Raw genomic sequence first — 13,430 nt, forward strand, 5'->3', positions numbered from 1 at the left:
TGTTTATCCCAACTGACAGTCTTGATGATTATCTGTCCACTTGGACGAGCGTACGCGTACCGAACTCGGCGCGGATGATTGTTGATGATGCGGAAGCCGAATGGTCGCACGAAAGTTCTTACGCATACACAGATATTTGGAACCAGTCCTCCTTGACACTAGTATGATATGGCACTGTTTGTAAGGTTAAATTTATAGTTCATAGTTCTTCAGTTGTACGAGCGTGCACGTAACCGTCGCGGCGCGGCTGATTGTTGATGATGCGGAACGGGATGATCGAACGCACGTTTTCACGCTCGCTACAAGACACTGGCACTTAAATGCTCTCTTTTGTAAAAAAAAAAAAAAAAAAAAAAAAAAAAAAAATAGTGTTACTGATTCACATTAGTTCATTCTGGGAGACCGAACACGGCGCGGATGATTGATACAGTACGGCACGACACGCAACTAGAGGATACACAAATACGTTATCAGCAGCACTGCACCTTTTTAAATTACTTCTTGGCGCACTTTCCTCTGAATCATTTACTTATTTATCACTTTACTGTAATATTACTTGTAGCAACACTTCAACTTCCATGCTAACAATGCCTCTCATGCAGAGCTGCACACTACACAACATAACAGTCCCGTGTCCCGCGCTCGACTCTAGACGCGGCTGGCCGCAAAGATACTCCACAACTAAACCAGCGATATGACAATACACTTACAAAGGCTGCCTGGTTGGCAGAGGGCGAGCTACCTACTTCTTCGAAGACTTGCAGTCATATGGCTCTGAGCACCATGGGACTTAACTTCTGAGGTCATAAGTCCCCTAAAACTTAGAACTACTTAAACCTAACTAATCTAAGGACGTCACACACATCCATGCCCGAGGCAGGATTCGAACCTGCGACCGTAGCGGTCGTGCGGTTCCAGACTGTAGCGCCTAGAACCGCTCGGCCACTCAGGCCGGCCACTTGCGGTCATACTTCCAACTCTCTGTCGCCTTACTCAACGTATGGTTATGAAATTCTGAGTAAGGAACTTTTTCAGTTATGCCGTCCGCTATGAAACGTTCACGCCGCTAAGCTAAGGAGGTGGATGTGTATGTGTGTCGCGATGCTGCTACACTGTTACAAACATTAGAGGACTGTTACTCAGATATACTCAGATAGGGAATGAACAACAATAAGAAGGGTGTTAATGCTGTTAGGTAAAAGCTCAAAAACAGTATTAACGGATCGAGCACAAACGGGCGGAAAGCGAGGTGCACCTACAAAGGAGATTGTCCTGTACAGAACGCTTGTGTAAACCATTCTCCTACTACTGGTTGTTTACTAGAAACGGAAAAGCAGGCAGGTCTGTCAACCGCACTTTACTCGGTTAAAAGCAACATAAGCCCATAGTCCCTTTTTGATTGGGACTGATCTTAAAAGCCTTTTACGGATGACAAATAATGATTTGATTTGTCCTAATTCATACGTGGAAAGCTCCAGGTGATATTGCCAGTTATCAAATAGACTTTGTGATAAACAACTAGAGGTTAAATAGCAGTAAGACAGCAAAAATCTTCCCAGGTGTAGACATCGACACAAATCATAATTTACTCGTTGCAGCTATTGGGACAAGATTAAAGTATATTAAGAGACGACAACAGATAAAGAAATGGTATTTTGGGAAGTTGAAGAATGAGAACTTTAAAGAGAGCATTGTCACTATGTCGAAAATGAGTTGGAACATATAAGGAGAAATACAGAAGTTGCTGAAGCGTGGAATGCTATTTGAAATACAATGTTGGAAGGATTAAAGACAAAAATTGGACAAGAGAAAATAACAAGAAATAAGGAAGTGTTAATAGCAGGAAGTACGTTGGCTAACGTGAATGAAGGCAGGAAATAAAGAAATAATTCAGAAGACAGCACAGAAAAGTAAACAATGAACTAAGTAAGTTAACTGACAAGGCTAGGAGGAAAGAATGTGAGGGAATAGAAGACTTGGAAGAAAAAGGACAATTCAAGAAACTGTACAGAAAAGTGAAATCCTCAACAAGAAGGAAAGTAAAGAAAATAAGCAGACAAGCAACCTCCGTATATAAAAGGCAATGTCTCAACTGAGTGACTCACTCACTCACTGTCTCATCGTCGCCTAGCCCAAACGATAGAAACAAGAAATTTGCATAAGTTTTTGATCTTATGCTGTAGTCGTCGTCTAAGATGAGAATTTTCGACAGTCCATCCCTAACGGGACAAAACAGGGGATGAAAGGCTTTTCTTGAAAATATGTCGCTATTAAGGCAGTGGTGATGCTAGACCTACGAAAATTGATTACACGGTCAGAAATAACGAAATACATGTTTCAGCATTTATGAAAGTCTAACCTCTATGGGGGTGAAATAGGGGGTGAGAGTTTTTACGGAAATATTTCATTATGCAAGCAGTTTTGGAGCTAAAGCTATGAAAATTTGTATTTGGCTTCTTTGCTAGAAATAAAAAAAATCGCATTTCACTGTTTTTGGAAATAGGGGGTGAAATGTTTTATGCAAGTATTTCATTACATAAGAATTTTCAAGTTAAATCTATGATAATTTGTACTTGGCTTCTATGTTAGAAATAAATAAAAAAATACGTGTTTCACTGTTTTTGGAAATTCAACTCCTAAGGGGATGAAACAGAGGATGAGCATTTAAGACTGTTTCCCTATATTTAAAAAATTATTCACGCTAAATCTATGAAAACTGGTATTTCATTTAGCGGTTAGATATAAAGAAATATGTGTTATGGGATGAAAGTTTTTACGGAAATATTACCACAAGAACGCAAAAGGTATGATTTTTTAAAAAATCTTGGGCTCCAGCTACCGTAATCGGATTTGGTCAGAAGTACATTCGGAAAAGTTTAGGTATTGGAATTTGTGAACATCATAAATATTCAATTAAAAATAAAAAGAGAGAGAGAGAGAGAGAGAGAGACCTGTGCGGACTGTACAGTCTACGAGAGCGAAGCAGGGGGCGCTAAGGTGGTGTTAAATAAACAGGGGAAGAACACAATATGTGTTGAAGTGCAGAAGAAAGTTTGGATGGATTATGTGATAAAAATATACAGTTCACAGGTGGATAACACCAGACTAGTTTTGGAAGACGAAGGGCAACAGAGTGAAAAGGACCGAGGTCTTAAAATACTGAAATGGGAATTGGAAAAAGCGATTCAGGAGCTCCAGGAAAAGCAAGCTTTGGGCACTGAAGTCTTAGGTCCAAATTCAATAACTTAACTGAGGGAAAAAACAGAATTTGTCGCACAGGAATGTGGCCTCGAGGTCTACTTAACACCTTCTAGTAGGGAAGCAGGCACTGATGGGACAGAAGAGATGAGCGTTGGGGAAGGATGCAAGGCAAAGATGCCGTCACTGAAACTGTCCGAGATATATGGAGAAAAACCAGCAGGTAAGGCCACAGAGGACGTGAGAGGCATTCTAATTGGAGGAGGACGGATAAAGACTACAAAATGCGCCTGTCATCAAGCAGTGCTGTCGGCATCAGAAGAGGAACTGCGGAAGATGTTGAAGAATATTGCGAGAAGGGGAGTATGGAATGAAGATAAATATTTTAAAAACAAAAGTAACGAGATTAAGCAAGGAGGAAGCTCAAATTAACATAACCTTAGACAGAAAAAAAGAAAGAACAGGCAAAATTATTTCTGTAGTTGGGACGTTTTATGAGGTGGGGAGTATCTAAGGGAAAGAGAGCATTTGAAAAGATCTTGCTGACATCTACAAGAATTCCAATGAAGCTGAGGAACAGATTTCCTAAACGGTATATCGGAAGTGTTGTGTGATACAGGAGTGAATGATGGATATTTAAAAAGAAAGAAGAAAGACATTTAGAAAGTTTTGAAATGCGGTTTTGAAAAATAATCCGTAAGGTGAAGTGGACTGACAGAGTATAAGAATGAAGAAGCACTGAAGAAAACAAGGAAGAAAGAAGGTTATTGGATGCGATCAGAAAGAGGAATAAATCTTGGCTGGGATATATACTGAGCAGGAATTGCCTGCAACAATGAATTATCGAGGGAAAAGTGGAAGGAATCACAGAAAGAGAGAGAGGGGTAAAGGGGGATAAGAGAATTGGAATTATGGGCGATGTTAGAAGAGTACGAACATACAAACAGATGAAGGAGTATGCTCAGAATAGGAAACGATGGAGAGCCTCCAGCTCAAACCTGTCGTAAGACGGATGTAATGCAGACTGAAACATTTCAGAATGTTACTGGAACCATCCCATGTTCGTGCGTTAAGGATATACCTCCATAGTCTGTTTCTTTCCCGAGCTTGTTATATAGGTTCTGAGATGTGTTAACGATGCAAAGACTTTATAAGTCACAGAACTTACTCTATCAAACACCCAGGCAACATTAGCAACGCTCCATGGAAACGTGAGTAACACTCACATAAATCATCTGTCGAATAGAGTGGGCAGAAACCTATTTTATAGAAAACTGTTGTATTCGGGTAAACGTCATTCATTCACTCTAAGGGCGTTCAGGATGAAACTTACATTATTTCAGTCTGTACAGTTATGAGCAGCTTACTTTGAATCTGGACAGAATATTAATAGGATTGGTAGGAAGAACATTCCTGCAATATTTTAATGAGTGTTGATGGTATGCTGTTTGACTGGGTCACGAAGATTAAATATCTAGGAGTAACGCTGCAAAACGGCTTGAAATAGAACGAGGACAGGTTTACAGAAGTATACATGCCGACCACAGTGTATAATGCGAGTTCTTGGAAACCAAAGTGCACATGTAAAGAAGACGACGGACAGAATGCTTGTGCGACCCATTCTTGAGTACTTCTCGAGCGTCTGGGGTCTCCACCAGATGGCATTAGAGGAAGACATCGAAGCAGTTGAGAGTCGTATTGACAAATTTCTCACCAGTCCGTTTGATTAGTAGAAGAGTATTACGTAAATGCTCCCTGAGATTAGATGCGAATTCTTCGAGAGAGAAAGGCTATCAAACGCTTCTGATGAAGGTAAGAAAGTCAGCATTTGTGGCAGACTACAGAGAGAGTTTATTGCCTCTAGCGTTCGTCCCACGTGAGGACTGCAGGTACAAGATAAAAAAGGTTAAGGCTGGTACAGACAATGGCATAAGTAAGGGAACTGTCGCTTACGATTGGAATTGACTTTACTTTCCACTCTCCACCCACCCCCCCCCCTTTCCCACCCCGCTTCGCCCCCGTTGTCGCCCCATTTTTTTGTTACCACTCCTCCCCCGCCGTTATCGCCCCATTTTTTCATCAATTATTCTCAACGCAACTTAGGACATTTATTCCTTTATTGATATATCCAGACATAAAAAAGAAGGAAAAAGTACACATTTCAATAATCCTATTTTGTATGCTACATACTGACCAAGCTGGCTCAGTGGTTAGGAGACTGAATACCGATTCTTGAAGAAGACAGTTCAGAACCCTCCTCCGGCCATCCACATACAGGCTTTTCGTGGTGATTCCCCTAAATCGCTCCAGGTAAATGCCGAGATGGTGTCTTTAAGAAGGGCACTCCCTATTTACTCCTCTATCCCTCCGTAATCCGAACCTGTGCTCCGTCTCTTGTGAGTGTGCTGTCGACGGGACGTTAAACTCTAATCTTCGTTTCTTCTGTATATTTCAATACAAACACGGAACAACACACAGTCCGACGTCACACTGGTTGCACCAACATCACGATTCAGTTTTCATTGTTTTATTGGCGCTCAATGCAAAGTTGCAAAAACAAAACAACAAATGGAAAATATGCCTTCTACACTTCCGTTGCGTGGCTCAGCACAACTAGAACAGCAACCGAAAACAAGAAAAACAAGTTTATCTGAAGGAGGGACAAGTTGGTGCTATAAAATTGTTGCCTAACGAAGTCCAGTCCCAGCTCCTTCACCATTTCCTTTCACACACCTCGTCCTCATTCTCATTTCAGAGCTCTTCTTCTTCTTCTTCTTCTTCTTCTTCTTCTTTTTTGTTTTCTTGTCCCCCACACTACTACTGTTACTACTTGTCATCCTTCACTCTCCTACTTCGTCCTCACTCTCCCCTTTTTCTTCTTCCCTTCAAATCTCGCCCGTCATAAAAGTAGGCCTCCTACGGAAATGGAGCTTGCGTCGGTTGCCATAGCACAGTTACGCCACTACATACAGACGTTCACAGCAGCCGTTACAGGTTGACTCTAGCCTTCTACACCACCGGTTGCCTTTGACCTATAACAACATCAAAATGACGACCACGAACGGCTCATCGAAATCGAATATAGGCAACATCCGCGCTATGTAAATAATTTTATCTGTTCTCATGATACTCCTATCTTCTGTTTTTATTTCCTTCTAAATTACCAAACAATTTATTGACATTTCTGTTTCAGTAACTGTTATTTTTTAAATAAGAAGAAAGTTGCCTCAGCAAAACAGAGAAGAGTAAAAGAAATGGCCCACCTTCACTTGACGGACATGGGCAACGTTGCGTATGGACTCCAGAGACTTAACGAAAAATATCTGGACGGCTCACTGCCGCTAGTGTAGCCTTCTCTTACTGAAGCATCCATTTGCAGGGCAACGCTGTGTTTGCATTTAGTAAGTGGCGTCAAATATCTTCGTTGTCATTGCATACACAATGACTTAAAAGATCCAAATAACATTCATAATGACTCTATATCCTCATTGTTATAAACAAGTGTGAAAGTGAAATGGGTAGTTTAAGATGTATTGGAGATTACAGCTATTCAGGCCCAAACTACGTGAAGGAAAATTACGTTAAAATTATGAAAAGGAAGGTAGATAAAAATGTCATACGAAAATAAATTAAAGACAGACGCAGATAATGTGCCTCGAATAGGGTTGCGCTCTACCAAAACAACGATTCAATGGTTTTGGTACAGTACATTAATGACGTAGTGACTGGTACTGCTACCATCGTTACCGGTAGTACTGTTCGCCCCTGGTAGCTGAGTGCTGCAGGCACGGTAGCTCAGCGTGTTCGGTCAAAGGGTTAGCTACCCTCTGTAGTAAAAAAAAAAAAAAAAAAAAAAAAACTGAGTGAACGGATCAACGAAGAACCTGAACGGGTGTCATCGGACGTCCACCTCGAACAAATTCAACAAACAATACAGAACAAAATGAGATAAAAAAAGTTGTCAGCGCGACGGAATGTCATATCTAGAGGCCCGGGTTCGATTCCCGGCTGGGTCGGAGATTTTCTCCGCTTAGGTAGTGGGTGTTATATTGTCCTTACGAAGAACATTTCATCCCCATCGACACGCCACGCAAGTTGCCGAAGTGGCGTCAACTCGAAAGACTTGCACCAGGCGAACGGTCTACCCGACGGGAGGCATTGCCGTTAGTATTGGTAACATTGGTAGGGAAATAAACGTGAATCATTTTGTGAGAGAGAAAGTAGAGAAAGTGGGAGCCGACGACCTCCCTCTTTTTCTATGTTTTCTTTTATTTTTTTGCAAATAATTAGAGCTGCACCTCATTCAGTGTTAGTCCACTGCATTTTGCATTTCATAAAAATCAGATGATCGCGTAACTTCTGTGCTTTTGTTCAACCAAAGCAGTTACTTTCGATGCTAGTACAGTTTACATGCAAAAACATAAAAAACATCTATATAATCCTTGGTGTTATTTTGCACTCAATAGAACGTTCTTCATCACGATCAATGGGAAGAGTTGTCTGTTATTATTGATAACTGCGGAAGTTGTTTAAGAATAACAGAGACATGTTTTAAATAAGTGCAACGAAATATTAATGTGATGTTTTTTTTTTTTTTTTTTTTTTTTTGAGGATATGGGTTTTTCTAGCGCTGTTGACAATTCTTCTTCTTCAATATTTACAACAGCCTGCCAACGCGGAAGTAACTTCTTGATTCCACGACTGTAGAAATCAAGTGGTTCTTGAGGCGAAGAATTCGTCGAGCCAAACTTGTCAAGCGGTGTTCGGAGAACATTTTCATCCATAAAAGAAATTCCTTGGAGCTTGTTCGATATAGAGCGGGAAAGGTGAAAATCTTAGGCGCAAGATCAGATGAATAAGGTGGGCATGGAATCACTTCTCAACCCAAATCCTGTTGGAGTTTTAGTCAGTCTTCCAGAACGCAGGCGGGAGTTCCCGTGGAGCAGCATCTCTTCTCGTAGTCTTCCCTGTCGTTGTTCTTGGACTGCGTCTACAAGACAATAAACGTCAGCAGTGATTCTCACACCTCGGACAAGCCATTCCCAGTACACCACAGTCTCATTGTTACACGACACGCATAACATTATCTTTTCTGGATACGCGCATGTCTTTGTATGGGGAGTTTCTGCTTCGTTTGGGCTAAACCACCCCTTTCTTTTCCTTATGGTTGGATAAAGACACCATATCTTGTCACCAGTAGCCATACGTGATAGGAATGGTCGGTGTTGTTCACGAACTAATTGATGACCTATTGATGACAAGCAAGCAGAGATGCACATATGGCCACTTGCTGATTTTTGTGATTTTGGCTTAGAGCATGGGGTACCTATGCATCCGATTTTTATTTAACCTTCCCCATTGCATGCAAGTGTCCCACGATGATGGAATGAACACAATTCATCACATCTGCCAGTTCTCGAGTACACTGGTCATTGTGGATTAACACGTTTAAACGACCTTTATCAGACCCCGACAGTCTTCCTGAATGTGGAGAGTTACTAATGTCAAAACGATCCTCCTTAAAAGGGGAAAATCATTTTCTTGCCGTGTTCTGTCTAATGATGTTATCCTCATAGACGGCTGCCTCCGCTACTGTCACCCCTCTACTGAACTCAAACGGAAGAATACGTCGGATAAGTTCCCATTTCCCAACTTGGCATTCCATTTGCTAACGTCTACAAAATGAAAATATGTAAACTCAAACAGCAACAGTAAACTTCTTGTTGTTGTTGTGTTAAGTCCAACTGGTTTGATGCAGCTGTCCATGCTACTCTATTTTGTACAAGCCTCTTTATCTCCGAGTAAATACTGCAACCTACATCCATCTGAATCTGCTTAGTGTATTCATCTTTTGGTCTCCCTCTACAATTTTTACCCTCCACGTTTCCCTCCAGTATTATACTGGTGATCCCTTGATGCCTCAGAACGAGTCCTATCAACCGATCTCTCTTTCTAGTCGAGTTGTGCCACAAATTCCTCTTCTCTACAGTTCTATTCAGTACCTCCTCATTAGTTACTTGATGTACCCATCTAATCATCAGCATTCTTCTGTGGCACAACAGTTCAACAGCTTCTATTCTCTTTTGTCTAAACTATTTATCGTCGATGTTTCACTTTCATAAATGGCCACACTCCATACAAATACTTTCACAAAAGACTTACTGACACTTAAATCTATACTCGATGTTAACAAGTTTCTCTTCTTCAGAAATGCTTTCGTTGTCATGGCCAGTCTACATTTTATATAATTTCTAATTCGACCATCAACAGTTATTTTGCTGCCCAAATAAAAAAATTCATCTACTACTTTAAGTGTCTCATTTCCTAATCTAAGTCCCTCAGCATCACCTGATTCAATTTGACTAGATTCCGTTATCCTAGTTTTGTTTTTATTGATGTTCATCTTATATCCTCCATTCAAGAAACTGTCCATTCCGTTCAACTTCTCTTCCAAGTACTTTGCTGACTCTGTCAGAATTACAAGGTCGTCGGCAGAACTCAAGGTTTTTATTTCTTCTCATTGGATTTTAATTCCTACTCCAAACTTTTCTTTTCTTTGCTTTACTGTTTGCTCAATATGCAGACTAAATAACATCACGGATAGGCTACAACCCTGTCTCACTCCCTTCCCAACCACTGCTTCCCTCTCGTTCCCTTCGACTCTTATAACTGCCATCTGGTTTCAATACAAATTATAAATAGCGTTTCGCTCCCTGTATTTTACCCCTGCCACCTTCAGAATTTGAAAGAGTATTCCAGTCAAGATTGTGAATCTCTTTCTCTAAGTCTACAAATGCTATAAATGTAGGTTTGTCTTTCATTAACCTTTCTTCTAAGATAAGTCGTAGGGTCAGCACTGCCTCGAATGCTCCTACATTTCTACAGAATCCAAAATGACGTTCCTCGAGGTCGGCTTCTACCAGTTTTTCCATTCGTCTGATAGAATTCGTGTTGGTATTTTGAAACCGTGACTTACTACACTGATAGGTAATTCTCACACACGTCAGCGCCTGGTTTCTTTGAAATTATAGTATTATACGTGTATAATTTTTAAGTCTGAGCGTATTTCGACTGTCTCATACATCTTGCTCACAAGATGAAAGAGTTTTGTCATGGCTGGCTCTCCCAAGGCTGTTAGTAATTCTAATGGAATGTTGTCTACTCCCGGGGCCTTGTTTCGACTTAGTCTTTCAGTGCTCTGTCAAATTCTTCTCGCAGTATCACATCTCCCACCTCATCTTCATCTGTCCTCTTCCATTGTCGTAACATTGCCCTCATGTACATCGGCCTTGTGTAGACCATCTATATACTCCTTCCAACTTCCTGCTTTCCTTTCTTTGCTGGGGACTGGTTTTCCCTCTGAGCTCTTGATATTGATACAGGTGATTCTGTTTTCTCCAAAGGTCTCCCTAATTTTCCTATAGGTGGCGTCTATCTTACCCCTAGTTACATTACGCATCTACATCCCTACATTTGTCCTCTAGGTATTCCTGCTTAGCCATTTTGCGCTTCCTGTCGATCTCATTTTTGAGACGTTTGTATTCCTTTTTGCCTGCTTCATTTACTGCATTTTTATATTTCTTCCTTTTATGAATTAATTTAAGTATCTCTTGTGTTACTCAGGGATTTGTACCAGCTCTCGTCTTTTTACTTATTTGATCCTCTGCTACCTACAACCTTTGGTTCTCTCAGTTTATCCAGGTCCCGTCTCCTTAAATTCCTACCTTTTTGCAGTTTCTTCAGTTTTAATCTACAGTTCATAACGAATAAATTGTGGTCAGGGTCTACATCTTCCCATGGAAATGTCTTACATTTTAAAACCTGGTTCCTAAATATCTGTCTTACCATTATATAATCAGTCTGAAATCTTCTGGTGTCTCCAGATCTCTTACACAAGTGCAACCTTCTTTCATGATTGTTAACCCAAGTGTTAGCTATGATTAAGTTATGCTCTGTGAAAAATCCTACCATGCGACTTCCTGTTTCATTCCTTATCCCCAGTCCATATTCACCTATTCCTTTTTCTTCTCTTCCTTTTCTTGCTATCGAATTCCAGCACCCCATTACCATTAGATATTCGTCTCACTTAACTACCTGAATAATTTACTTTATCTCATCATTGATGTATTCAATCTCTTCATCATCTGCGGAGCTAGTTGGCATATAAAATTGTACTACTGTGGTAGGCGCGTGCTTCGTGTCGATCTTGGTTAGAATAATGCGTTCATTGTGCTCTTCGTAGTAGCCTATCCGTGTTGCTTTCATTTTTAATCATTAGTAAACCTACTTCTGCATTACTGCTATTTGATTTTGTATTTATAATCCTATATTCAGCTGACCAGAAGTCTTAGTTCTTCTCTCACCAAACGTCACTAATCTAGCTTTAACACATCCATTTCCCTTTTTAGGTTTTCTAACTTACCTGCACGTTTAAGGGGTCTCACATTCCACGTTTAGATCCCTAGAACGCCAGTTTCCTTTCTCCTGATAACGACGTCCTCCTGAGTAGTCCCCACCCGGAGATCCGAATAGGTAACTCCGGAATATTTTACCCAAGAGGATGCCATCATCATTTAGCTATACAGTAAAGCTGCATGCCCTCGGGAAAAATTACAGCTGTAGCTTCACCCTGCACTCAACCGTTCGCAGCAACAGCACAGAAATGCTGTTTTGGTTGATGTTACATGGCCGGTTCAATCATCCAGACTGTTGCCCCTGCACTACTGAAAAGGCTGCTGCCTCTCTTCAGGAATCACACGCTTTTCTGGCCTCTCAACAGATACCTCTTCGTTGTGATTGCACCAACGGTACGGCTATCCGTATCGGTGAGGTAAGCTAACCTGCCCACCAACGGCAAGGTTGGGTTGTTCTGGGGGAGGAGACCAGACAGTGAGGTCATCGGTCTCATCGGATTAGGGAAGGACGGGGAAGGAAGTCGGCGGTGACCTTTCAAAGGAACCATCCCGGCATTTGCCTGGAGCGATTTAGGGAAATCAAGGAAAATCTAAATCAGGATGGCCGGACGCGGGATTGAACCGTCGTCCTCCCGAATGCGAGTCCAGTGTGCTAACCACTGCGCCACCTCACCAACGGCAAGATCCATGGTTCATGGGGAACTACAAATAAAAAATGGCAATCCATAAATAAACCCGTAGCAACTGCAATACCAACATGCAAAATAAAGACGCTACGAATTTACGCGCCAATCTAATACATTCCAAGTAAATAATATACGAAAAACATATATTGTTGGAGTTTTGTTCCTTTTCCGTTTGTCCACAAGCCACAAGACCATTTCGTCACGGCTCAAAGCCGACGTCCGGTATCGGTAGGTTCGGTTCACTCGTCTTTGTACCCTCACTCTCTCTGCGAGTGGAGCAAGTAAGGGGTGACTAGCATAGGTGCGGAGCAGTCTCCACGACACAATGTACAGAGACTCCGGGGTATGTAAATGTACATGTACAGGAAGCCGGCAGGTAGCACGATTCCAAGCAGCTAACAAGAACACACTCGCATCGCACGCTCTGATTTTGCTATCACATGACGTCGCCAGGGCGACCGTGACGGTAGCTGCCCGTCACGTGTCGCTGCCCACGCGGGTGGAGAGGCACGCAGCCCTGGGCAGGCGACGGACGGCGAGAGAGAGGGAGAGAGAGAGAGTAGCGGAAGCCATGGGGAGTGGGTGGGAGGGGGAGGGGGGAGGGGCCGATAGCGGCGGTGGCCGGCGTGCTGCCTCCGCCAGTAGACGCGGCGCCGCGCCGGCTCACGGTAACACTGCACAGTGCTCAAAGCGCCCGCCTGCGGTACTCAGCTCTCAGCATGGACGCCAGGGCGGGACTCGAGTGCACGGTGGAAGCCGGAGCTGCCAGCACCGAAGCACAGTGCGCGCTGGACGAGAGGACAGCCGTCGCAATGGACGTATCTCAGTGTACAGTGGCTGGGACAGCCATCCCACCGGACTCTACCGCGAGAGTGATAGATGGAGCTGTCATTACGGACCCTAGCACAGGGATGCTGCTACCACTGTCCACGACTCGCACGCTGTCGTATCTGCCCGAGCGGCCGCCGGTGGACATCGAGTTCCAGGACCTCTCCTACTCTGTTCCCATCAGCAGAAAAGGTCAGTAGCATAGTCTGTTACAGTACCTATTATATTAGGTCTACGACTCTGATCTGTCGTTTTTTTTTTCTCGAAGTTCGAGGCTTTATTGTGAAAAACTTACAAAAAATTT

The 13,430-nt window shown here is 42.4% G+C and overlaps 1 protein-coding gene across 2 annotated transcripts in view; it reads left to right on the forward strand.

Moving 5' to 3' along the window:
• The first annotated feature begins 12,923 nt into the window (after positions 1-12,923).
• Positions 12,924-13,430, forward strand: part of LOC124619940 (ATP-binding cassette subfamily G member 4-like) — a 481,958-nt gene continuing 481,451 nt past the window's right edge. For both annotated transcript variants that reach the window (XM_047146601.1, XM_047146602.1), the window contains exon 1: positions 12,924-13,318. In XM_047146601.1, coding sequence (XP_047002557.1) covers positions 13,018-13,318 — 301 coding nt within the window. In that variant the 5' untranslated portion in view covers positions 12,924-13,017. The remainder of the gene's footprint in view (positions 13,319-13,430) is intronic.

Source organism: Schistocerca americana, chromosome 6 (genome assembly GCF_021461395.2).
Source record: "Schistocerca americana isolate TAMUIC-IGC-003095 chromosome 6, iqSchAmer2.1, whole genome shotgun sequence".
Lineage (NCBI taxonomy): Eukaryota > Metazoa > Arthropoda > Insecta > Orthoptera > Acrididae > Schistocerca > Schistocerca americana.